The sequence below is a fragment of the Gouania willdenowi genome, chromosome 12 (genome assembly GCF_900634775.1).
Source record: "Gouania willdenowi chromosome 12, fGouWil2.1, whole genome shotgun sequence".
In the NCBI taxonomy this organism is placed as follows: Eukaryota; Metazoa; Chordata; class Actinopteri; order Blenniiformes; family Gobiesocidae; genus Gouania; species Gouania willdenowi.
Genome location: NC_041055.1, coordinates 10,814,922 through 10,841,607, shown reverse-complemented (window position 1 = coordinate 10,841,607; position 26,686 = coordinate 10,814,922). Strand labels below are relative to the sequence as shown.

Genomic DNA, 26,686 nt, shown 5'->3' with positions numbered 1-26,686 from the left:
CAAGCTTTAATGAGGGTGCAGCAGTAATTTGATTGGTTTATGTATTGAATCCAATATTTTAACTTTCAAAAGTTGAATAAGTCTGACTTATGGTGCTTAATCTTATGAGGCTTTTGTAGTAAGACACAAGTGACAACTTTGTTAAATGAGAATAAATAATTCACAGCAGACGACTAGAATATATGTTTGAAAAGGAAAATAAATGCTTAAGCGCTCTTGTGTAGTGGTAGTGGGTAGTGGGTGAGTATAACTATGGTACAGATGGCTTTGTGATATATGACAATTTAAAAAGTTATTCCTATTGTATTCCATTGTTGAGATGCTCTGGTTGCAGATCACACTGAAGACTCCAATCTCACACATCATTAGGTCTATTTAAATGTAACATTACATTCACATAGACCAAATGTAATCTCCATCCTTCATCAAAAACATATTGGTGGCAACATTAACGGTTCTTAAATGGAATCTGTTGAGTAGCTTGTGTTTGATGCAGGAAAACAAGAGAAGACAACCACTGTGGTATCTTTGTGAATGATGATTTTAAATATGAGTGATCACATTGGTTTCCAATAGGTTTTTTTTGTTTGTTTTGTTTTGTTTTATGGAGTCTTTATTTTTTTTGCCTCTAATGCCACAAAACTGATATTCCACTCTCCTGTCATTTGTAGAAATGTTTCAGTTAAATTTGGATTTTCTCTGAAAATGAAAACATGGCTTCCACACGAGGGGATATAATCTGAATGATATATTATTGATAAGCAGCATTCATCTTTTAGAAATTGTTAAAAACTTTCAGAATAACAGTGTTTTAAAGCAGTTTTTTAAAAAATATTTATTTGTCGTTAGTGAAGCTTAAAACCTGTGAAATGTCGAGCGCCAACAAATGTGACAACCACAAGCATGGTCACTTAGCGACATCTAGTGTAAACTAAGGATAGTGTATTTATAGAGAGCCTGTTTCTATCAACTCATAGTGACAACACAACACAGGTGATTATTATTTCATTTTAGGTTTTTACCAAATCTTTCATCCACTATCAAAGATTTTTAGATCATCATTAAAGCAAACTTTTTTCTTTAGTTAATGAGCTTTTTTAAAACCATTTGTGCTCTTTGGTTTCTAATATAAAGCTATTTACAACTAGTAAAATATCACCATGATCATAACAGAAGCTAAACACAAGCGTTAATATTTTAGAGTTGAATGGCTTCTGTTGTTAAAATGTGTGGATTCGATAAAAACCCAACAAGCAAAAATCCTTATCTTTTGTTATGATAAAAATGTTGGTTATTAATAGTTTTGTAATAACAGTACATCATAATTTGGTGTCAGAAAAAGATGAGATAATAGACTGGTCAGATTGTTAAATGTGCTTTTATTAACCACAAGATAAAACATCACATGACACACAGCAACCAGTAGCTGGCGCTGACACGTTTAAAGATTAAAAGACATCTGCTGAGGCCAAGACGAGCATGAAGAGCAGACAGTAACAGTCAGGTGAATTTTGGCCCTAATTTCCCTGTTGAACCATTCTTTGGGTTTAGCATGTAAACAAGTAATGATATACAGATATACACTTACACACTCACAGAAAATCCCCATTATTTAACATTTGGAGGAATAGGTAGAAAAGACACAAAGAATATCAAACAAAGTTTCCCTTGCTGTGTTTCTTCCCCTTTCACATCAAGTTACATTCAGGGGAACACAAGTTAAAGCTTTAAAGTTCATTAACAGCAACCTGAGGAATCCTTTAAAAGAGCAAAATAGGAAGGAAAAATGCCTTAAGTTTACAATCCAGCCCTGAAGAGTTAAGAAAGCCAGTCCTCACTGGTTAAGTACACTTTGAGCTTTACATGCAACACAAAAAAATATTGATCATTTTTCAAAACATTTTTAAATTAAGAAACGTTATATTACAACATGTGACCATGTTACATAAACTGTCAATGTAACGTTCCACCATTACTCAGAATAAAACTATAAAAGCTTTTAGTTTGAGTGGCTCTGCTTAAGTCTGTGCCTTTACTTTGAAGGCCAACTGTTTGGGACTTTTTGGGAGGCATAGCTTTACTGATGCTGCAGTTTAATATGATGCCTTACAAATAAACAGGAAGCATTTTGATTAAAAAACAAACAGCATATCATCAAGTCATCTTTACACATAAAAACTAAAATAATTACAAGGCGACAAATCAAAACCACATTAGCTTCAGTAGTGGTAGAACAGGAACAAACCAGCTAAAAGGAAGGTGTTTCTTTCTAAAAACCTGAGTTAAATATCGCTGGTCAAACAGACGCTGAATGTCCACAAACTTCCGGCACAGCAGTCGTCTCCGTGGAAACAGTTTTCCTTTCGGTGAGCCTTTGCATAGAGCTTGTCCTGAAGGAAGTGGAGTGTTGATTACAGACTGGAGCAAAATGGAAACATGGCTACTGTCACACCCCAACAGCCGCCTGGTGCTCCGTCTCACGCTCTTCTACATCCCTCTCAGATGTTTTCAGCCTCTCTGTGGGGAACCTCCCTGATGCTACCCTGGTACCCGGCCCGGCCTGTTGGACGATGCCGAATGCTACGCCCTGTTGAAATGAGGTCAGCGTAACCACGGGAGTGAGAGAAGGCGTAGGCCGACCGCCGGGAACGTCCGCCACGCTGGAAAGCTGACGGCTTTTTCTTTGCCTCTTCCTCCAGCTCCCTCTCATACTTCTTCCTGTTTCTTTGAACCTGAAGATGGAAGTAAAACAGCCTTAGAGAAACACAGCAGAGGAGATTTCAACTGTTTCAAAAGACAACAGGGAAGAACGTAGAGAATTTTGGCTTGAATAAAGGTCAGTGGTGGTGTAACGGCTGAGAAGGCGGGCTTCTAATCAGAGGATCACCAGTTTGAATCAAACCTCTGCCATTACTGTGAGATGTTGAGGTAACTGCTCGCTTTAGATAAAAATGCCTGCCAAATGAAATTGTAATTTAATTAACTAATAAGACTTTATTCGAGCAATAATTTCCTTTTTTTTTTTGAGAAAAGACAGAAAAATAAATAAATTAAATAAATGTCAAACTTCATTGCAGGCAACCTGTGGTACCTAATGATAGGTCATGTTGTTCTTGGGTTATTGGTGCTTCATATTGCCGGGCCATTAAAAAAGATTTATGAATTTTGTCTAGTGGGCCAGATATCAATTGTACAAACTTGTTCTACAGCCTCGTGCCCCAGTTATCAGTTCTGTGAATAACTAAAGGCTACAGAGAATCTACCGATGCAAAAATCACTCGTCCACAGATATTAGAAGGAAAAAGGGTTTTCCTTTTAAATCTTTGGCCATATTAGAAGCTATGATGCTGCAAGCTTCAAGTTCAACACATGTGGTCTAACAGATCCTTTTGGAACCAATACATTTCTGTACCAAAACTGTAAGCATCTTAACTGGCTGGTGATGAGAAGCCAGTAGTCTTACCTTGTCTCCTACAGAGGGCCAGATGGTTTTATGAAGGAACTGGATGCAGATGACTGGCAGTAAAGTGATGCCCACAGTCAGAATGATGGTTAGCCACAGGTACGGCTGGCGAAGTGCGTTTGAGGCGGCACCTACAAACAAAATACACAAGCGTAAGTCCCTCAAGTCGTTTTTCCTGTATCATTGTTTTAATGATGATTAGGTTAGGCATAACTACCCCATAAAACAAAACAATCCTATTCTATCAAGTCACGTTTATTGATACAGCACCTCTAAATATATTTTTTAAAAATTCAACCATCACAAAACAACAGAAAAGGAAACCAAATAACTGACTTTACAAAAATAAAAAATAAAAAAACTGGCTGAGAGGAAGTTGGCTTGAGGAAAAATGTCAGATGTATTACAGATTGTTAAAACTTGTCATTTAAGGTATCGCAAAAATTCAAAGTCTCCCATCTGTGATCAAGTGATTGGATCACAGAAAGTCAAAAAAAAAAAAAAGTCATAATAAACTCTTCTTTGGTCAGCAGATGTAATTCCTACCAACACCTTTTGGGTTGACAAAACATTTGTATAAAACATTTATCTGAATTTAATGAACAGGTTTAAGTTAGCAGAAAGAAACATGGAGCAACACTGACCTGTGAAGGTAAAGATTGAGGGGAGGATGACATGGATTCCTGCACTGTGGATGTCAAACATGATCCCAAAATAGATGGCTATGCTGCCCAACACAGCAAAGCAGTTCACAAAGGTCCAGTAGGAGGTTTCCAGGGAAATCTGAACATTAAATATAAAACAAACAAATACATGTGATGAAAATACAATGTTATTTAATGTTTATATTATTATTATTATTCTCATTATTATTACAATATCTACAATCTTCAGAGGTTTTACACATTGTCTTGTTCCATTGAATTTTTTAAAGCATTTCTTTCGTCAAACATTGAGAATGACAATGATTTAAAAATCTACGGTTGATCTCCTTATCAACCAGGTAAGGTTTCCACTCACCTGCAGGTTCACAGTGAAAATCAAAGTTGAGGACATTACAACAGCAAAGGATTGATAGTCAGACGGTGCTTCTCCATCCTGCCCCATGGTCTGCAGGAATGCTCCGTAGGGTATGAAGAAAATGATGAGCGAGACGAAAATGCCATGAAACAAGCTGATGAAGAAGTTCTTGTAGTTGAACAGCAGCCCCTGTTGGCCCGGCAGGTAAAGTTTGGGGAACTTTAGGCTGAGTCTGTCATTGACATCCTTCAGGAAAAAGAAGAAAACGCCATAAGGAAAAGCCAAGGAAAATGCTAAGGATAGCAGTAGAAATAATGGTATATTATATTACATTATTCATGTTGAAAACTGTTTTGTTCTAGATTCTACTACATTTTTAAACCATGAGCTCTATGTAGAATCGTTCACTGGCCAGTGGAGCAACACTGAGGACCTGTAAAAGCATGAACTACCAAAGTATTGTTTATGATCTTTCACAAAACAAATGTATATACTTCACCATGTTAGGGGATCAACTCAAAGACTAAATGTAAAAACAATAATTCAAAGACATTAAATATACTTAATTATTTTTAAGGTGTGTCAACAACAACATGACTAATAGAGCACTAAAGGATAATCCTTTGATCTGTGAGCTGAACACAGTCCTACTGCCTCCCTTTGTCTACCTGGTCAAGGAGTCCAACGAGCAGAACAGGTAAGCTGCTGTAACAGAGGTTATAGAGGGTGATGAACATGTCTTCAAAGGCAACCTGCAGTCAGAAACACAATACACTGTTAATAGGACAGAATCCACATACAGATTCATAACAAAAAAAAAAAAAAATCTAAATATTGTGTCTTTTACCAAAAACCAATATTTTTTACTGACGTACAAAAATGAACCATTTCGGTATGAAACCCTGAATCATTCAATGTCATGGTGCAAAATCTTCCCTTTGCACAAAGATACCACTGATCTGTAAAGGTATCTCCATTATGGTATCCAATAAAGGCTCTGCAGCCAAAGCCAAAAGCTTTTCATTAGAATATAGACAGATTCCAGGAGCTCACCTGTGCAGAATATCCATTGAAGAAGGAGTACCAGAAGTGGACAAGAGTGAAGGCGAAGTTCTTGAAAAAGAAGAAACGCAGGAATTTGCACATTCGGATGTAGGACCAGCGACCATGTACCAACAGGAGGCGCTGCAAGTAACGGAACTGAGCAAAGGCATAGTCGCTGGACATGACAGCCTGCATTCCCTCCTGCCCACTGATCCCCACACCGATGTCTGCAGCTGAACAGAATTAACAAGAGATCAATTACGTTTTTGGTTTTGTGAAGTTATTCTTGAACAGCCAGATGTGACCTTACTCTTAATCATGTTGACATCATTTGCTCCATCTCCGATTGACAGCGTCACAGCCTTCTTGTACTTCTTCACTAGACTCACAACGTTGGCCTTTTGTTTGGGAGTGACTCTGCAGCAGATGACTGATTCGCATTCACAGGCCATGTCCACAAAGTCAATCTATAAAAAACATTTTTAAATATTTGTCATCTCGTAGCCACATGGAGTGGGAGTGTGTACTATTTCATTAATGTAGCACAAAGTTTTTGAGGTTATAGTGAAACATGTCTTGTTGTACCTGTCTCATCTCTTTTTCCCAGTCGTTCATTGGTTGTCCATCTTGAGGGTTGGTCAGAAGTGGTCGTCTTCCAAGACGGCGGAGTCGTAAACGGCGGCGTTTCTTCTTCTTTTCATACAGAATTTCATTCTAAACACATTCAGAGCAAAAATAATCAGTATAAAAACTTTGCATACATTAGACAAAAAAAACATGTAAAGCATCAGCACTCACCAGCCATCCACCAGTGATGACCAAAGCATTTTTGCCCTGCTCTGGAAAAAATGGCTCCTCTGGTTTCCTTTTCCCATGGCGCATGGTCTCAGGGGTGTTCCTTCGAGTTGCTTGGCGAATCCTTAGCTTTTCACTGGAGACAATATTTAGTTAACAGAAATGCTATGCTAGCTGAGGTACTGCTGTAGTACCGAGACCACATTTTGAAGGTCTTGGTCTTGTCTCGGTCTGGCTGGACATCGGATTTTCCGTCAATACCAGTCGAGACGAGTACTGATTGGCTGTTCTTCAACTTCATTACTGTGATAAGGAAAACCACTTGGAACTGTTCCTGATTAATTCATGTTGTAATTTGACTTAAAACACTTAGCATTAGCTAACTGACTGTTTTCCCTTCTTGGAAATCTTTTAAAATGCCTTCAAAAACTGGGAATCAGTTCTTATTTGTCGTCAGAAATACCTCAGAATACTTCATTTAGGTTTCATTCACCTGACAATTAAACATCCTTTTATAAGATATTTCAAATTTTGGCTTTTAAATACATAGAAAGGTTTTGTTTTGTTTTCTTTTGTTTTTTTGTTTTTTTGGAGGGGGGGGGGGGGGTTGCAAGAATTTAGTTGAATAAACTTGTCAAGATTTAAGATTTTTGCATGTTGTTCTTTGAAAGAGTTGCAGACAGCTGGTTTTTGTCTGTCAAATGTATTTAAAAAAAAAAAAAACTCAAGTTAAAGAGAAAATGCTCGGGTTTTTCAAAATAATTTTATTGGTCTTGGTCTTGACTCTCCCTGAAAAGTCTTGGTTTCAGTGCATTCTAATCTCGAGTAAGCCTTGGTCTCGGAAAGTGTGGTCTTGAGTACAACACTAAGCTGAGGTCTTGAAATATAACAAAATAGAAGGAAAGTTCGCACACTGCTAAAGTCATACATTCCAATACAGAAGACTGGCATTTAGCTTTAGATGTCTCTAGACTGAACAGAGTCTCTGTCACTACAGTAACAAAAAAACTCTTTCCATTAGCTATCAGTTTGCAACATTAGTAAAACTTTAACTCTCCAAACCTGTACCTAAACTCTAGTCCACCAAAGGTTGTCAAAACAGCCCTGATGAAGATTAAATAAAAAACAAAGAGGGCATTTATAGACTCACTTGACGTCTTCTCCATAGTGGATGTCCATGTCGTCTGTGAGCAGTGAGCAGGAGAAACCAATGTTTTCTGCCGTTTCTAAAGCATTAAAAAAAAAAAAAAAAAATCCAGCAGTGGTTAGTAAATGCTAAATAAATACATAATTACTCTAACAATTGACATTGCTTTCTGGAGTCATGCAACTAGTACAAGAACATTCTTCCATCGTCATCTCCAAATTTAAAGAAAATAACAATACCTTTCTTGTCACCAGTCAGGACCCAGATCTTGATGTCGGCCTTGGCCAGCTTAGCGATAGTCTCTGGCACCCCATCTTGTAGTTTATCCTCAATAGCCGTTGCTCCAATCAGCTAAAGACAGGAAGCTCATGGGTTACCGGAGTTTCATAACTTTTATTATCAGGTAAAAAGCAAGTAGCCCCCAACAAAAAGTTTGTTTCTCTCTGGATCCATTTTTTTAAAAATGGTTTTTCAAGTGTATGCAAACACATCAACTAGGCAAATTAGATTAAAAGAGTTTGATCAGTCAAAAAAAATCAACTCTAGAGATCCGATATAGTGATGGTGAATGTCTACACAAACACTGGTAATTCCTTCAGTGTTCAACATTCCAATGGAACAAACGTGAGCAAGATGCAAAATACATTAAACTCTATTTTCCCAACAAAAATATGAGTTGTGAAATTGCACTTTTAATTTTAAAGAACAAAGAAAAACTACTTCCTTACAAATGTGGCACAATTAAAAGAGAAAAACAGTCTTTCCAACACAATCAGTTTGGTGTTGACAGACATAGTTACATACATAATTAGTTTCTCCACTCTCTGCATTTTTTTGGTTTGATAAACACGTTTGGAATGTTTCATTTTAGATTTCTACTCACCATCAGATTTTTCTCAATTTGCTCATAGACTCTGTCAAGGGCAGTTTCTCGGTCGACCAAAGAAACCTGAGCCTCTCTGTGTCTTCTAGACCAGGCATCAAATTCATCTTGGCTGATGTCTTTGTAACACAAGCACAGTGTCCGCAATGTCTCGTTGGCAAATTTCTGGAACAAAATCAGATCAAATCAAAATAACTGCTGATACCAGCAGGCTTATTACAATACAACACACCATAGGCAAGAATAAGGAACTCACATCTAGAGCGGTCTGGGTACTTTCTTTGTGTCTGGAGTTAGGGGAGAGTCGTTCATAGATGACTGTATCTGCTCCTTTACAGTATAGACGAATACGGCCATCAGGAAACTTCACTGAAAGGCACCAATAACATGGACAGAGGATGAAGAATTGCACAAACACAGAACTAAAGACATGAGCGTCAACCTCTCGCTGTTTGACTGTGTCTCGGCACTGTCTTCACCCTTCAACTCTGACATCATCAGACACCAACGGCAGCATTAAAAGTAAATATATACATGTGATGCACCATTAGAAAACCAGGAACAAGTTGGCCAGGGGGAGTTTTGAGTTATTTAAGATTCTGAAAGCGTGGTTTCTAAATGTTCCAAAGATGTCACATATAGAAATGAAATAATATTTGTAGAAGTTATGATCATTTAAATGTTGGCAGTTTTCAAAGTACTTTATGGATGAATTTGCCCTCAAAGATTCTGAAGGGATTCGTAGCTCCATGGGCAGCCAGCAAAGGGCAGTAAGAAAACCTGCACATTTGCACAACTTTGCATTAAAGCAGAACTACGTAACTTTTTCACCTTTAAAAATCCTCCTCGAATCCCTCTGAAGATAATTCAAGTGTTTATGGGGTGATCGGGAGTCTTTCATCCCCCCCCTGCTGTCTCTGGCCAGAAAACACAGCACTTGCAACTTTCCCTGCCTACGACCAGATTGCAGTCTGGCAGCTCTGTTCTCGTTTTTGCGAAAACACCAGTGACGTGCCATCAGGGTAAGCAAGGTAGGCAGTGCCTACCCAAGGGTGAATTGATATTTTGTTTATTTGCTTTAATTATAATATAATTACACATTATTTATTTTTCCATTTCCAATAGCCTACAGTACTTATAAGGTTGAAAGTGTCCGCATTTTGTGCGTTTCATAGCCCAAATTACTAAACAGCGCTTTTTCCTGGAACAGCTGCACAGTCTTTTTTTTTTTTTCACTCCGCTGTAAGGCAGAGAGAGGCCACAGCCCCTCCCAAAGGCACGTTGCTCATCTGCCTCCGTTCCAATTGCGTGGTTTTACGTGTTTGCGATTGCGCAGTAAGGTCCCCAAGATGACAACCATTTACATCCATAGGCAGCGTAGAGAGCTGCCTTTGCACGTAACCGCGCTATGCTAAATGCTATACGTAAGTTCACAGTGCATTAGTGAATCGATACCACGTGACCGCTGCTGCAACGTTTTCTAGCTAGTGGGCGGGATAACACTACAGTCAGGATGACAGCACCAGAGATGATAGAGAAACTTTTTTTTGAGGAAAAACGACAGCTTTTAAAAGATGGGAGATCAACACCTGAGTTACCAGAGCTTCAGCAAAGGTAAGGTCAGAACATGCTTCATACTTTCTACAGTGAATGGTACAAAAGGATGGATTGGTATTGTGGATGCTCCTCACTGAGGCTGTTCTGAGTTGTTGTCATCATTTTCTTTGTGTTTCCAACACAAACAACGGATGCGCTGCCGTGTCATGAGATATCTTGTTGGGAGAGTATGGAGGCTATATTAAAGAGTTTCTTTAATGGTGTTTACGATGTTGATTTTGTTAGATGGCTAAACACTTGTTCATGTGGATCTTGTTGGGTTTTTTCTTTCTTATTATGAATTTTATATTTTGATAAGCGCATTGAGATGACTTTGTTGTAAATTGCTTTATACAAATAAAATTGATTTGAATTGAATTAACACTTGACAGGACAAACATATGAAATTGTCATTGGTGGTCTAGATTTGCCCGTGATGAGTCCCTTGAACACAGTGGTGCTTTTTGGTCACTTCGTCGTTCTAGTGACGTAATTACCAGGGAATGTGTGTGTGTGTGTGTCTGTGCAGCAGGATGACCGGGGAGACAACTGGCTGATCATTTCCCTTATCATAAACAGCGCCATTTTTACAGTATAAATTAGGGGTGTTGAAAAAAATTGATTTGGCTATTTAGCGTGATATTATTTTTTTATTTAAAAAAAAAAAACCCACATTATTATTATGATTTTTTTTTCCTTTAATTATATTTAACCAGGAAAGTCTTTTCCATTGCATGAGACATTGTAAATGCACAAAGTGCATTTACAATTGCACTGAAATTGTATTTACAATTTCAGTGCAATTACAAAATGCACTGAAACCTGGGCATGTTGACCAGCTTGTGTTTGTACAATAAAATCTAAAAAGAAAGTACTAACTTTCTGCATTTATTTGTTGTTCTAGACATATACCTCAGTTAAGTTGCACTAAAGTTGGTTTAAAAGCCACAGGCAGATTGCATGCTATTTTTTTATTTTAAGTTGTTGACACATGGCATGTTAAAGCCAATGTTTTGAGTGTAAAATATGGCAATACAATATATTTCATACAATAAGGTTCTCATGAAGGTGTCCACACTTACAGATTAGTTGTTTCTTAAGTCATATATATAAAGAAACATTTAGGAAGCCCCCCGCTGCCCGTCTCACTGAATTTGGCATTAACCGTTTTTATGTAATTCACATCCACAATTAATGTATTTGCATTGAGTTTAGTGTTGGACAGAAGTCATTTCGAACGGTTTAATTTTTAGGAGCAAAACTTTGTTCGTATTGCCTGTTTGTGACTCAATGCAGCACTGTAGAAATATTAAAAAAAAACCAATGGATTACAGCTGAAACTGAATATTTCTTTGTTCATAATAGAAGTGAGGAGGAAAAGATAGTGATTGAGCGACTCCGTTGAGTATTTGAAATAGCTGATTGTAATTATGAATTACACTGCTGCTACAAAGAAAAAAACACTTCCTGAAGCAGCGTTTGTCGAACCATAATCAGAATAGGTACTTAGGAAGCCATTTGTTTTACTTCAACGTGCAGTTTATTGGCCCAAACCAATAACCAAAGTGTTAGTATAGCCATATAAATTTGGTAAGCAAATCAGTTGATTTTCCCTTACTGTTTTTATTTGAAGTGTAGAGTACTTTCTTTATAACTAGCATGTTCAGGGAAAATCACTACTTTCTCAAAAAACAAGGGTTTTGTGCTTTTTATCCATTTCTTTCATGCAGACATGTTCCTTGTTTTGCCATGGCACGGTTTTATATATATATTATATACATTATACCATAAGCCTAAAGATCTAGACAGTAGTAAAAGGTATGGCAGATTAGAAGACAGTTCAGGATACATAATCATACATTTTAGGCAACTATAACAAGTTGTTCTTTGGTGTGGTGTTTTTTGGGGGGTGGTGCATACATTGAAGGTGTAGACCTTTAAGAAACATAAGTTGACTTTGTTTGTTTTTAAAGTTATCCCAATAGACAATCAAACACAAATGTGAGTGTGTTCTTACAGATTATAGACATGCGTTTGCGATCCGAGTTGAAGTCGAGTAGTGCCAACATCTCATAAGTGTTTTCTTGCTCCATCTCCCTGATGGTGATGGTGTCTTGCGTACGAGACAAAAACACATAGCCAAAGTTCCTCGCTGCCGTCACCAGAGCTCCCTCATCAGGTGATGCCGCTTGGTACACCAGGTCATCTGAGAGAGTGCAATGGACACAGAAAAATACTCAATAACCTGTCAAAAGATTGAAACTATTTTAGGTTTTGCTGGATAAAGTTGCAGCAGTGTGTAATATTGATTTAGAACTTTGAATAATGAAGTAAAACACAACCACCACCACTTTCATCAGCCAATCCAAACTTCTTTTGAGAACTTTATGCTTTACCATCTTTGTATTCTGCCATGACGGTGTGACAAAGGGAGAGCAGCTTGAAAAACTCTGTGGCCTCTTTATCTTTCTTGGATCGGACACGAGCAACCAGCAGATGATCCATGAACGAGAACTTTTTGTCAGCCAAGCGGTTCCAGCTCCAGTCCACGGGCTGGCCGGAACAATAATGCATTTAATCATATTAATAACAAAAGTGATAAATAATGATAAAATAAGGGTCATAGCTTTTGAAAGTGCAACCCTGATTTTTTTCTTGAGTTGTATCCTACCTTCCCCCGGTCCAATGCTACACCTTCAGCAGTAGTTGGTTCACCTGTAAAGAGATTTTTGAGTTTGTTAGCTATGTTACCTTGGCAACAGCACAGACATGGCCAGGATTGCAAAACCTGAATTGTCCAGTTTTTCTAGTTTTAAGAAGTTTATAAGATTATATTGGCAGGGTTGTTCAACATTGGCTCTTTGCCGATATCAATTTGACAGTATTGTGACTATTGTCAACACATAATTTCAGATATTAGCCAGTACCAATGTATACATAGACCACATCCCCGAAACTGGATTTTTGGTCACATTATAAAGTTCTCCATGGAATTAAGTCATTAAGTCTACTTTTAATGTGTTTCCCAACTGGTTGTATTCCACATAAAACATTTGTGCAAAACAAGAAACCTAATTCAACTTCAATTATGGAAAAAGTGCCATATCTATTTTTCAAATATTGTGCAACAGCAGCACAAATCAATTTTCAATTAGTGGAAAAAAAAATTCCCTCATTTGAAGCATTTTAATTTTTTCATACTCTTTCTTAGCGGGGGCTAGTGGTGCTACAATCACTTACCTAATTTCTATTTTGCAAGACAAAACATGCATATTTGTCAAGATTGCACTAAGACAACAAATGCAGGCATTGGGAAAAACAAATAAAAATACATTTTAAAAAGAAAGAAAAAAGGAGTCAGCAGATACCTTGTTTTATGACAAATATCAGCCGATAATATCGCTGGTCCGATAATGTCACCATCTCTAATGCTTAGCAGACTCCAAAAGGTCTAGTTCTATCATATTTATTAAATAATATTCATTTTAAAATTTCGAGTGAATTTTGAGCATGAGTATTGCGAATGAGTTTGTATGAGGCACAAAATTCAACAATGTATTGCTTTGATCATCAGCCGTCAATTTGAATAAACTTTACTCCCTCTTTGAAAAAAAGAGCAAGTAATGAAAGCTTATTTTCAATAATTTTTGGAATCTAACAAATCATTGATGAAGTTATTCCTCCCTGTACTTGATCGCCAAAATACTGCACTAACAAAAGTCAACAAGCAGTTTCTCTCAGTTAAGCATCTGCAGTGTTGCCTTATCTTTTGAGGCTTGAATGGACCTTTACACAAAATTAGTTCTGAAGGAAACAAGGTGCTTCAGTACCGTAATTGTGTCCAGCGATTGTGCACTTCTTAAACTGCATGATGTTCTGTGTCAGAGTCCCGGTCTTGTCAGAGAAGATGTACTGGATCTGACCAAGTTGTTCATTCAGGGTGGTGGTTCGAGCCTGTCGAGGAATTGACACAAATATTTACATTTTGGACTTTTTTTTCTTGAAATAACAATAAAAGTCAGACTCCTCTACTTTGGCCGGTGTGTCTTTTTCTGGAAAATACATCTGCAGGTCCCAGTTGATGAACTTGCTTTGACCAAGGCGAATTACTTCCACACTAAAAGATTACAATTAGATAGATAGATTTTGTTAGATAAATGCATCACAAATTATTTATTACATCTACCTGCATGGAAACTGTTAAAGACAATTTCTGTGCGACTGTATTAACCTAGTTAAATTCAATTTAAATACTATATAAACAACAAAGATACACACACAGGAAGGTGTCCAGGCACATATAGGCTTGTGAGCTCAAACAAAAAACAGACCCCCCCCCCTTCACCACTGGATATAAAACACACTGACCTCACATATAGGGATATAGGCACCATGGTGTTGAGGACAATAATGTATCCCCAGAAGCTGAGAAAGCCCCTGTAGGAAGCCTGCTGGTCTAAGCCGTCATAAAGATACCAGGACTTTCCTCCAATATCGTCGTACCAGTAAGAGTGACCGATAGCCAGACCAGCCGACACCACGAGAAGCAATGCAAAGATCTGCAGTAAGGGAGGTATAAACACATACACATGGTCTTCAGTTAAGAAGAATGGTTTCCTTCTGCTACTTGGTAATTATATAAAAAGGTAAATAACTTTTCCATAATTCAACTATTTCACAAAGGTACAGAATGAAAGATGAGTGCAAACAGTTACCAATGCATTCTATAAAATACTTTACTTACCGTGTAAACCATGTAGTTCATCAGTTCATCAATCTTGGTTCTCTTGAACCTTGTTTTGCCACCATTCTTCATTATTTTGGTATCATTTCCTTAACAATAAGTCATAAAAGATTTTTTAGTCATACTAACAAATACATCGATTCATATTCAAAAAACTAAAAATGCAGAAAGCAACATGTCTGAAAAAAAAACAGTTTTAAACAGACTGTGACAGGTTAATTCTAAAGTAAATACATGTGCAGTGTATGAGGAAAAAACTCACAGCGCTTAGTTTCCCCCCCCCACATCTTGTTAAGTGTGCACACGATACGTCATTGATGGCACCATTTTAAAACTGACCAATACCATTCCTTCAGTGAATTATGATGCCCTCACTATTATTTATTTGATTTATTAATTTAATTATTTTATTTTTGATAAGAACAGGGCGACTCGTCTGCAGGAAGTTCCAACAACAACTTGTCTCCCACTGTCATCATGGGGCATCGTGTTTAAAAAAATCTGGATAAAATAGATTAACTTATCTCATCTCGACGTCCTAAAAAATGTCAAAAGAAACACTGAAGCGGGACGCGAACACGCGACCAATTGCATACAAGAGCAGCGTCACAATTCACTGCACCATCATACCTTCAAACAGAACAATATATATATATATATAAGCCTTAAAAGTGGATTCATTTAAATTGTCATCTCCTCCTTTTACATTCTCCACAGGTTTGTATTCAGGGAACTTTACTACAGATAGTAGTAGATAATGCAGATCAACCTCTCAGTGTCTTTCACTTTTAATGCTCTGTATCCACAATGTTAGAAAGAAAACTACGCAACATTAGTAATGATGTGAGCACGTCTGTGGTGTGTGATGTGACTAATGTGTTTCAGAGAAGAGTGTTAAGGTACATTAAAGTGTTCAGAAACGGTGCTCAGGTGGGTGGAGCCAGGTAGAAACCCAGGGTTTCTTTGATGAAAACCTGCCAGTGACCAGGTTTAGTTCACGGACAATGTTGCCATGGTAACATACTCAGAGAAGAACATACCTTGCATTTAGGAATGGGATACTCAGAGTTTCCCTCATTTGAGCCCGAACATACTCAGTTTGAACATAACCCGCTTTATGGAATACCCCTCTGGTCTCCTCACACAATAATAGGACTGTTCAAGATTTATTTCAGCAGTTTTCTGGTCCTGCTCATGTTCTCATTCAGTGTGTTGATTTTAGCTCGTAAAAAGCTGCTCACGTTTATGTTTTGTTTTGCGGTGTTACGGTCCAAATAATATCCAAATAAACTGGTGACTGACTATCGACTGTGAGGCTGGTGTGAGGAACAATAGATGTTAGAACTTCTACCATTTGACAATATTGCAAAAACAATTACAGTTTTTTTGAGGGCAGTAAAATTGTTTATTTTGCACATTATAAATATCGCTAACAGCAGTCATCAACACACACGGAAGTTGATCACAAGAAACGAGGAGCACCAGTAGATTCATTACACCACCTCTGGTTCCACATATCATGTGCATGTTTTACGTAACATCCGTGTTTTGGTTTTGTTTTATTTATGTAATTATAATGTTTCAATTCACCAGTAATTGTGTGAGCTTTTCGTAATATCCATGTTTTGTTTTGATTTCTTTATGCATTAATAATGTTTCAATTCACCGATTCATCAGTAATGTAACTTACTGTATGCGTTGCTTCTTTTTATATCCGGACCGGGAGCAAAATCCGCCCAGTCACCAGTTTATCTGGATACTATTTGGACCGTAACACTGTTCGGTAAAGTTGGCAGATAGTCACAGATTCATACTTCCAGCATCAATAACTCTTTAACAAAACGTCATCGACACACAAATTACACCTCTGCCATTGGTGTGAGGTGGAAAACATGATACAAGATCATTTTTTAATCAAACGCAGCAGAGTAAAGTCCGTCTGTTGGTGGTTCTGTGTGGTGAGATTAAAAGATGAAGCTCTCAACCTAGTTTCCCCATAAATATCCAAATATCACACAAACAGAAACAGATTTATTTTAAAACAGAAAAATGCTGCTTGTTTGGTTTTTGGTTTTTCCGTTTTCCTGTTTGTGGTTTGAAATTAATAAAACAAAAATAATCAGTTTTTTCTATATTTTATTTTGGTTTTGATACGTAATAACCAAAGAACGAAGGGTACACGGATTATACTGATACTGTCTGCACTGCAAATAAATAATGTTCAACTAAAGGAGATTTAATGTACCTAAAACACAGTAATTGATTTAATTTTAACGATGTGTTGGCTGTAAACACTGTCAACCACTTTCTCAAAACCTTGAGAAAAGCAAATACATTTTAAATTTGACTGAAATGTTGTAAACCAAAAAAAAATTTAAATATACTTTTTATGGATTGAAACAAATTTGAAAACAATTGCCAGCTAAAGTACTGACATAATAATGCTAATGTTCATTGTTTGGCTGAAACTTTATAACTGACATTAAAAAAAAAAAAAAAAAAAAACAAACAACAGATTTTCTGGCTCTCTACGTACAACCAAGCTCACATTTGAGGAAATTGTGATTAAAATTAGCCTACATGCTAACCCACAGAGGTAATCTAGTGCACACCTGCAAAGATGACCAGTCCATGACACTCCTCTGTGTTTCGAACTTTACAGCCTCTGAGTAACATGTTGTCAAGCTCCAACGGGTAGCGTTCTGTGTTCCACAGCATCGTCCCAGTGAACTTGTCCAGACGATTGTTTGGCTCCTCACACTCGATCAAGGCTATGAAACAAACAAGAAGACATCTAAATAAATGAGCACATATCTATGATCAGTGTGAAAAGGATTTTAAATTATAGTTTGTGATTGAGGCTTTCTGCAGTGAACCTAGCTTTTTTTAAGCATTGGTGAAAGGGTAAAATAAAACGTGATTTTAAAAAAATTATAATAATTTAATATTATTTATTTTTAATTTATTATTATTATTTTTTGTAATAATTTATTTGAAGTTCGTTGGGAGTTTGATTTACCTAAAAAACGTCCAATTGGTTAAAGCAGATATCAGTTCTCCTTACTTTTCCTTCACTTTAGTATGTGTGATGTTACTGAGTGGATATTAGTAAGCTTTATTTTTTTTATATACCTGTTTATTTTATTTATTTATAGACTATTATGTTAAGTTCAGAGAGTGTTTAAGAAATGCAGTCCACATGTTTCATGAAACGTAATTAGTTAGATATGTTGAAGAGGTAAAGTCACAAATTTGTTTGCTTTATTGTTGTAATCTGTGCTTTAAAATGTATGTTTTAAATTTATTTAAAGTTTAAATAACCAGATATTGTTTATTTTAATTAATTTAATTAATTATATTTAATTATATTAAATTGCAATCGTAATATTGAGGGGGAAAAAATAGCAAAAAATCGTCCCAACATAATTTCTTGACAAAATAATGCATTAACTAACAATGACTAATGCTGTCCTCTCTGCAGGCAATGGTGCTTTGACAGCAAACATAGGTGTGGCTGTTTGGAAAGCTGGGCAAAGACAGCAAGGAACAAAGTGTTTCATTCTCTAAAGATTTCTAGGCCTTTGGTTATTAATAAAGATATAGCTTTTCATAACTAAATATGTGAACCAGCAATCCACAGGACGTTTAAAAAAAAAAAAAGGGAAAATTATAAAAAAAACACGAGGCCAGTTCCAATCAACCTTAAGGACAATGGTTGGAACTGGGGACCAGCTACATTAATGAGAATTATTGTAACATGAAGTAAAGTTAAGCTTTGTTTTATACAGCATCACGTTTTAAACAAAACAAAGTTTAATGGATAAAGATAAAAAGCATGTCACATCATTGACTGCTTGCATACCATCAAATTCAGCCAGCTGACGCTCCTCCTGCAGACGCTCGTCAGTAACACGAAGCCCAAACTTAAACTTTAGATTGGTCTCTCTGTCTCAAGACAACATTTCATGTCAATAAATTCAAAGCAACAGTTTTTATTTAAAAGCATCCGTGTGTTTGACTTGCAGAATTGTTTATCTAGCTGCACCTACACTGGTCAGATTTTTCAACTAGGAATTTCTTTTGCAGCAAATATGGTTTTGGTTACACAGCCAGATTGGTTAACTCCACATATTGACTTTTCCTTTATCAATGAGTAATTTGTGTTTAACCAAGAGTTTTCTAAAGATTTCAGTGCTTTTAAACTGACTCACTTAAAGATTGCCCTGGCATATAGACACAGTATGAAATTGACTCTTAATACAGTCAAAAGTAACTCAAAGTCTTACCCGTCAAGCTCAGCAGTTTCGACATAGCACAAGCTGTTTGGGTTGGTGCTGGACAACAGCAGCAGGTCAGCCTAATGACAAAAGCAAATACTTTACTTATTATTGACATTGTTCATTATCATTACCATGTAGAACACAGTTAGACGAGAACACAACATGTTGCAGATATCAAACCCCAAGTTGGTGAATGAGCAGAGCTAATAGCAGCTTTTAGAAAACAGTGAATAATAATCATTTCTTTTAACTACAAGAGAGGTTAGAAAAAGAGAAGTTAAACAAATGACATCTACAAACAGTTCTTGTTCTAAAGGTTTGTATATAAATTTAAATTAGCTGGGTTTGGCCTGTGTTAGGAATGTGGAAACCATGCAGCCACCTCTACTCTAATTCAGAACATCATTTAAAAACCATAAAAGTTGTGCATTTGGAGAAACATAATTGTTCGGATCTTAGGTTTCAGCCCTCTGAAAAGGCTTGGCCAGGCATCACAACAATTAATAATTAACATTAATAATTAATATTACTTTATTAATTAATAATTAACATTTTTAATTAACAAATACATTATTAATTATTCATTCTCTGGACCTGTTCATTTTGTTAAGTGACCTCGAGCCGAACAATAATATAGTATTATGTCAGTATTAAACACACACCAGAGAGGTTGGTTTTCATCATATGCATGCCTTTGTTTTATTGGAGCGAGGAACTTTAGTTTCAAGACTAGACTTTAGACTTCCTTAGTTAGGAATGTGTCGTTATGGCTAAACAAGCTGACCATCACCTGTTTTCTATATTTATGCTGCTATAGGTTTAAGCAGAGAAAGGAGTTTTTGTTCTCCTTTCACTTGGACTTACTAATGTAAAAAAGTAAATAAAGATATAAATTACCTAGAATTTGGTTCCATGAAATCACTATAATGTAACACTATATTAAATGTATTATTTATATTGTTTCAAAACACAGACGTACTCCTTGTTCTTTATCGTCCAATGAAAACTTCTAAAATTTACATTTTTACCTGCCCATCTTTCATTGTATTATAATTTGTTTTCACTATAAAACCTTTTGTTTGGAGGCAAACCGCAAAACAATGTTTTTGGCTTTCAGTCAAAGACCGTTATGTAACATGGAGCATTATAGAGTGTCTTTCCAGCCACTCTATAATAAGACAGGTTACTGCTTTATACTGGACGAATTACTTTACCGGCACAAAATCATCTTTCTTCAGACGGACAATGTCCCCAACTTGGATGTCCCTCCATTTTGAGTCTTGAAATCTAAAAAAGAAAGTTGCAAACAACTCTTGAGTTGGAGTCCGTATAACAACGTGATCTAAATGGATTGAAACAAAAAAAAAAAAAAAAAAATCATTGTAATCTCACCTGCCATCCATAATGACTTCACATTTCCTGTTGTTGATCTCCTTGTCCATCCTGTGGCGAGCCTAAAAAGATAAAGTGAAAATATAAATAAATGACAGCTTTTGAAATGAAGTGATGACAATTGAAGCAAACAAGTGACTGTCGAAGAGTAGATCTGTCGGAAAAAAATCCCAGTTTAGAGATAAAAATCCAATCCATTATTAATTAAAATCAATTTACAGCCTCATACTAACACAGCTGCTCAAACAAATGTACGCTGGCAGAAAACAGATAGTATTCATTTAATTGTAATGTGAAATTAAAATAATTAGATAAACTAATTACCAGTTATTAAGATGTATTTTATATTTGGTGGAAAATGACAGTTAGTAGACTTACATTTGAAATAAAACAAAATAATATATGAATGGAGCAGTTAGATATATAGTGAGCATTTGAAATGTGTCTAGATAACCATGCCATTTCTTTTTTTTTTTTTTTAAATAATTTAAATGTGAAATAAAAAATAACTCATACCGTTTACGATTACCATGTGAAATAAAAACGTATCTGGTTAAATAAAGGTAAAACAAAGTAAATAAATAAAGCAAACACATAGAGTGCACACACCAGCATAACAAAAACTTGTGTTTTATTTCAAAGAGTGCATGTTAACCTTTCTTAAAAGTCTTACCAGATCATCTATTAGGTCTTTGATAGCTGTGACTCCCAGAACCACGACCAGAGGAATCAGCGTGGTGTACCAGGGCAGGGTGGTAATGTCGGGAATAAGCTAAAATAACATAAAAATGACTTAGTGAATTTAATTAACAGTCCAGCCAGACAAAAGCAGAGTTTTGGTGTACCTGTAGGATGAGTAGAGCCAGAAAGTAGAGATTAGCTGCCCTCTTAAACTGCTCATACAAGTTCAGGGGAATGAAGGTTAGGACATTGTACTTGTATGTCCTGATGGCATTCCCCTGCAAAAAAAAAAACAACATACATTAATCAATACAGAGTGCGTTCTTAAATCTCCTACATGGGACACCTCGGTTTGACTCCCTTTGTGAAATGTTAGGAATATGGAGTAGTACATTTTCAAAAGCGGATCACAAATTAAAAAAATATTTCTTACATCTTTAGAAGTTTCAATGTCTTGTTTTATTAATATAAAAATATTATGAGGTTACCAACTAAAAATCTATTTATTGGCAGTTTGGATTGTTTAGAATTTGTGTACTCTTCATTCTTTAGTTATTCTGTTTTAAAACCATATCAAAATAACAAATTAACGGTGTGTTATTTTGTTTTACTGACTTAAAACCAAAACAGAAATATTAAAAAAACAGATAAGCAGCGTTTTTCTGTTTAAAAAAATATATTTTTCTGAAGTCCGCTGCACCTGGTTTCCCTCCACACGTCCTGGACCAGGTCTCCTCACACAATTGGACTATTAAGGATTTATTTCAGCAGTTTTCTAGTCATGCTCATGTTTTTATTCAGTCTGTGGATGTTTTAGCTCGTAAAAAGCTGTTCAAGTTTATGTTTTGTTTCACGGTGTTACGGTCCTAATAGTATCCAAATAAACAGGTGACTGGCTATTGACTCTGAGGGTGGTGTGAGGAACAATACATGTTAGAATTTCTACAATTTGACACTTTTGCAAAAACAATTACACAGCTTTTTTGAGTGCAGTAAAATTATATTATATTATAATACCGCGAGCAACTAACGGCAGCAGTAAACACACAAGACACGAGGAGCACCAATAGACTCATTACACCACTTCTGGTTGCTTTAATCACATATTGTGTGAGCTTTTCGTAATATCCATGTTTTGTTTTGATTTCTTTATGCATGTGACTTATGCGTTGATTCTTTTTTGTTTGAAAGCAAAAAGTTTCCACCCCCTGTCTGTCGGTCTTCTCTGTGTGGTAAGATTAAAACATGAAGCTCTCGTCCATAGTTTTCCCGTAAAAATCACAAAACAGAACAAGATTGAATCTGAAAACAGAAAAACGCTGCTTGTCTGGTTTTTGATTTTCTGTATCTGTGTTTTGGTTTTAAGTCAGTAAAACAAAATAACCACAGTGTGTATTTGTTATTTTGATTTGGTTTTAAAATGAAATAACCAAAGAACAAAGGGTACATAGATTGTTGAAATGCAACACAATCTTGATAACCGGTTTTGATCTAGTAAATCTGCTTTATGGCACCTTTGTAAACATAAGACACACCCCATTCTTGTGAGAACAAGGACCCACCTCTGCTCAAAGAGCTTACCTCTCACACAATGACCATGTTGACATGGGAGCTGTAATTTATCTTTAAAGCAGAATAAAAGTTAATTCCTCCTTAACCTGACCTTGTAAACACTTAATTCCTAATGATAATTTAATTCCGAAATAAACGTAATTGCGAATTAGGTGGCTGGTTTATTCCATTTATAATTCCGAATTAAATAATTCCTCTTTCTCATCAACAGTTAACACTTAAATCTGCTTTAAGTTAATTCCAGTTGTTCTGCGCATGTGCGACTTGCGGCGATGACGCGCTGGGTGACGACATAATCCAACATGGCCAACTACAATCAAAATAAAGGTGAAAACAGTTCTCGTGTGGTCTTCTGTGTTAAAGCCAACAATAAAAGGTTTGTTGTGTGTGTTTTCCGATAGACGTGATATGTCATGTTCGCCCCCTGTCCAATCAGAGCCTTCCCAACCCACAGACCTAAAGCGGAATTAACTAAAGCCGAATAAACCGATTTTCTATGTAAACCTCGGTTCGGGAATTACTATTACCATGTAAACATAAAGCAGAACACTTTAATATCGAATGATTTAATTCGGAATTACTAATTCCGAAATAAAAAATCATCATGTAACCGTGGCCAATAACCTGAACTACCCGTTTAATGGGAGTCGCTGGAGGTTGGTCATTTGAATGGGACAATGACTTGTGAATTACTTTGTAACACTTCATTTATTTCTGATCCTTACTATCTTTGTCCTTTAATGCGTATCTCACACACACACTTCTGGAAGCAACATCCATTAACAGAAAGAAAACTTTACTGTCATCAGTTTACTGCACAGACTGGCTTAGACATGTAGCATGAGTTTGTTTCCATCATTTTCTGGCCTAAGTTCTACCAGCTCTCAGTTTGTCTCCTAGTGACATACATGTTTACATGTTAATTCAGCTTTTAATATGCCAAACTCTGAATTTTTTGTGCCTTGCTATAGCATACACCTGTCAAAGTGCTTTAAATAGTGCTAGTGTCTGTTTTCATGTAACGCAAATAAGATGAACAAAACAAAATACAAGTTATTATTTGCCTATTCAAAAGCCATTTCAAAAATATTTCTTGTAAAATGAAACTAAATGTACCATTGCCACATTTGTTTAGTGATGTCCGACATAGCATACTTTCCAATAAAAGCTGGGTTTATGACTGGAATAACAAGCAGGGATGATTACGTCAGGTTTGTAAAAGAGGTTGAACTTACAGAGTAACGACTCTTCTTCATGCAAAGGAAGACTTTCTTCTGGAACTCTGGCAGTTGGTGATAAGGTCTATCGTTGGCTTTCACTTTCCAGCCAATTTCTAAAAATTAAACAGAGTGTTAATTTCAAATCTTTTGCATACAAATTTGTAAAATGCAATTCATAATTTGTTTCCATGTTCAGCAAAAAAATTCAGAGGCCCAGATCTCCTTATAACCTTTTTAAGGTTAGGCTTTGGAAAATAAGCATCCAGAAATCATCATACAAATAATTGTCAAATCAAAGCAAAACCTAAAATGCTTTTAGTCCAAACCCAGCAATTAGTAACTATGTCCTCTTCAGATTGGCAGTAATCAGACTTTGGATCCAATAAGCCAACAGGTATTTTTTGTTTTGTTTTAAACAAAAAAAGAACATTTTTATAATGACCAGGGAAGTGCAAAGACTTCTCTGGTTTGACAAACACTCATAATATTTGTCATCATCAGATTTTTTGATTTTGTTTGGTATTTTTAGCAATTCAAATATGTCTGCAGGACAGAATGTGTGACTGTTTATCTTTAGGTATTAGCAAAGTTTTTCCTTAGTTTTTGTTTTTTTATCAAAATAAAGGGAGTAAAAGAATAAACACAATTAAATAGGAACTATGCCTCTTCGCAAAAAATCCATATAAGGGAATTTCAAATAAAAAATAAAAAAGACTAGCACGTCTTCAGTGACTCACCACTAGGTCTAGGTTCCACTGGGGGTCGGGGGGCACCTGGCGGCTCTTCTACTTCGCTTTCGGTGCTCACTTCCAACTCGTCGTCTGTCTCATCGTCACTGTATGGCATAACCTCATCATCGGGCCCCAATGAACCTTGGGAGTCGGTACGACGCCGACTCATCTTAACACTTATGGTTTCTCTGAAAAGAAAAAGTTAATCGCAGTTGATTAGCATATAAAATGTCAGAAAACTTCAACAACACTCGAGTAATACTTGAACATAGGGATGGGCAATATATCAAAATTCAAGATATATCGAGTTTCCTATTTTGGCGATATAGAAAATGACAATATCACCTATATTGATTTATGTAGTTTTATAGCTTAATTTGTATTAAAAGTTGCCGTTTTTTCTACTTCTCAGAACAGTATGAAAAGCAGTGCACAGTTAGATGGATTGCTGATTATGTACTACTGCTACTAAACAAGCCACACTACAGAACTCACTCACACGTGCTGTCTCTTACGGGAGAAAAAGACAAAAGTGGCACATGTTATGCAGCTATTTGTTAATAAATGTGCCTGTGTTTCATTAGCAATTTAAACCCTGACTTGTCTTTTTCAGTAAGACTTTATTTGAATTAAAATTATCAAGGTTTAGATAATTGTATATTGCCATTTTGAGAAAAAATATCAAGATCTGAGTTTTGGTCCATATCGCCCAGCCCTACTTGAACAGACTTCCCATTTGTTGATACACACATAAAATTCTGCATTCAAGCCATCCTGGAGGGACAGTGAGAAGCCACATTGTGGAGCACAGAAGGGTTTAAGACCTTGCTAATCAACAGCCCATAGCGGTTGTGATCAGGGTGGTTTCAAAGTTCAGACCGTTCAGTAAAAGTTCACTTCTTCAACCTGTAGCGATCACTGACTGTCCATTCTTCTATGAGCAGTGGTGGCAAAAGTAATTTATTTAGAGCATGTGTTAGCATGCTTAAGTTTTAAATATCCTGCTGAAAAAGCACAAAATTAAATGCTAGGTTCACCAATAATTTCTCTGTGTCCGTCTTTGATTATCAAACTTTGTTCCTCTGACAGAACATTCCAACTTTTCTGACTGTTTAAAAAGTTACAAAGGATATTGTCCTATTAGTAGTGTTCAGTATGACACAATTCTTGGTGATAAAGTTGCCCATTCAAACTCATCTTTTAGTAAAATATGCTTTGCCAAATTTTTGAAATTCAAAACCAAAATTCTAGAAAAGACAATTCGTTGATAACCACATTATCAAAGAAAAATTGATAGTGGATATCGGTCCAATATCAGCCAGAAAACAAATATCGGATTTTATCGGATTGCATCTAAAATATCCGATATATATTATATTTATTCAATTGTAGAATACTGTAGATATTATGTTGAAGGTTAAAATGTATGTAACCAATTGGTTAATAATAAATGGGTCAGTTTTTCTCATACCTACTGTTGCTGACTATTGTTTTCTGTTTGAGTAACAGCACTTGATCACTTTCCTAACATTCCACACGACAAAAGTAATAAAATTATGTATGATTCGTGTTGAAATCGCATCGTATTGATATTGGTGTTTACCAATTCTAAAGTTGAAATATCGGTATTGAAACAGAAGTGAAAAAGTTTTATCTTGAAATCCCTACTTTTTATTGGTAGTAAACAGGATGATATAACGCCATCAACAGCAGGTTGAACTCAACGCTAGGTTATAAAGCCTTCAAGCCTTAGTAAACAAGAGACGTTATAGATGTCATCTCAATCACTTTACACAAGAGCACACAAAGATCCTTTGCATGCTTTTGTTAATGCCTTGCATGCCAACCTGGCAGGCACCGACTGAATAAAAACAAGTTGGGATTATTTCCATTACTGATTCAAGAGCCTATTATTAGCCACCAAAAGCCATTGATGTATCTCCACTGTGCCAAAAGTATATTGATGTTGCAGTTCTGTGAAGATTTTTAAATTGACCACAAACAACTGGGTCACCCTCACCATTGCTATTAAGAAATATAGTCCCTTCTCTAATTTGACTGACAAAAGCCATAATGTAAATTGATGCAAGTGGGATGCGTGCTACGTGATAAAGGTGT

At 36.2% G+C, this 26,686-nt stretch overlaps 1 protein-coding gene across 1 annotated transcript in view; it reads right to left on the bottom strand.

Moving 5' to 3' along the window:
* Window positions 1-1,359: 1,359 nt before the first annotated feature.
* atp8b1 (ATPase phospholipid transporting 8B1) overlaps window positions 1,360-26,686 on the bottom strand; it is a 37,223-nt gene continuing 11,896 nt past the window's right edge. The window contains exons 2-30 of the mRNA XM_028462668.1: window positions 24,575-24,756; window positions 23,853-23,950; window positions 21,210-21,323; window positions 21,038-21,136; window positions 20,365-20,426; window positions 20,187-20,259; window positions 18,979-19,049; window positions 18,555-18,637; window positions 17,305-17,463; window positions 14,693-14,781; window positions 14,317-14,507; window positions 13,981-14,065; window positions 13,779-13,902; window positions 12,620-12,663; window positions 12,345-12,501; window positions 11,966-12,154; window positions 8,609-8,721; window positions 8,353-8,517; window positions 7,709-7,820; window positions 7,473-7,548; window positions 6,326-6,458; window positions 6,113-6,241; window positions 5,838-5,994; window positions 5,537-5,760; window positions 5,152-5,235; window positions 4,484-4,729; window positions 4,108-4,246; window positions 3,464-3,594; window positions 1,360-2,732 (exon numbers count right to left, since the gene is read on the bottom strand). Coding sequence (XP_028318469.1) covers window positions 2,499-2,732; window positions 3,464-3,594; window positions 4,108-4,246; window positions 4,484-4,729; window positions 5,152-5,235; window positions 5,537-5,760; window positions 5,838-5,994; window positions 6,113-6,241; window positions 6,326-6,458; window positions 7,473-7,548; window positions 7,709-7,820; window positions 8,353-8,517; window positions 8,609-8,721; window positions 11,966-12,154; window positions 12,345-12,501; window positions 12,620-12,663; window positions 13,779-13,902; window positions 13,981-14,065; window positions 14,317-14,507; window positions 14,693-14,781; window positions 17,305-17,463; window positions 18,555-18,637; window positions 18,979-19,049; window positions 20,187-20,259; window positions 20,365-20,426; window positions 21,038-21,136; window positions 21,210-21,323; window positions 23,853-23,950; window positions 24,575-24,737 — 3,744 coding nt within the window. The 5' untranslated portion in view covers window positions 24,738-24,756 and the 3' untranslated portion in view covers window positions 1,360-2,498. The remainder of the gene's footprint in view (window positions 2,733-3,463; window positions 3,595-4,107; window positions 4,247-4,483; window positions 4,730-5,151; window positions 5,236-5,536; window positions 5,761-5,837; window positions 5,995-6,112; window positions 6,242-6,325; window positions 6,459-7,472; window positions 7,549-7,708; window positions 7,821-8,352; window positions 8,518-8,608; window positions 8,722-11,965; window positions 12,155-12,344; window positions 12,502-12,619; window positions 12,664-13,778; window positions 13,903-13,980; window positions 14,066-14,316; window positions 14,508-14,692; window positions 14,782-17,304; window positions 17,464-18,554; window positions 18,638-18,978; window positions 19,050-20,186; window positions 20,260-20,364; window positions 20,427-21,037; window positions 21,137-21,209; window positions 21,324-23,852; window positions 23,951-24,574; window positions 24,757-26,686) is intronic.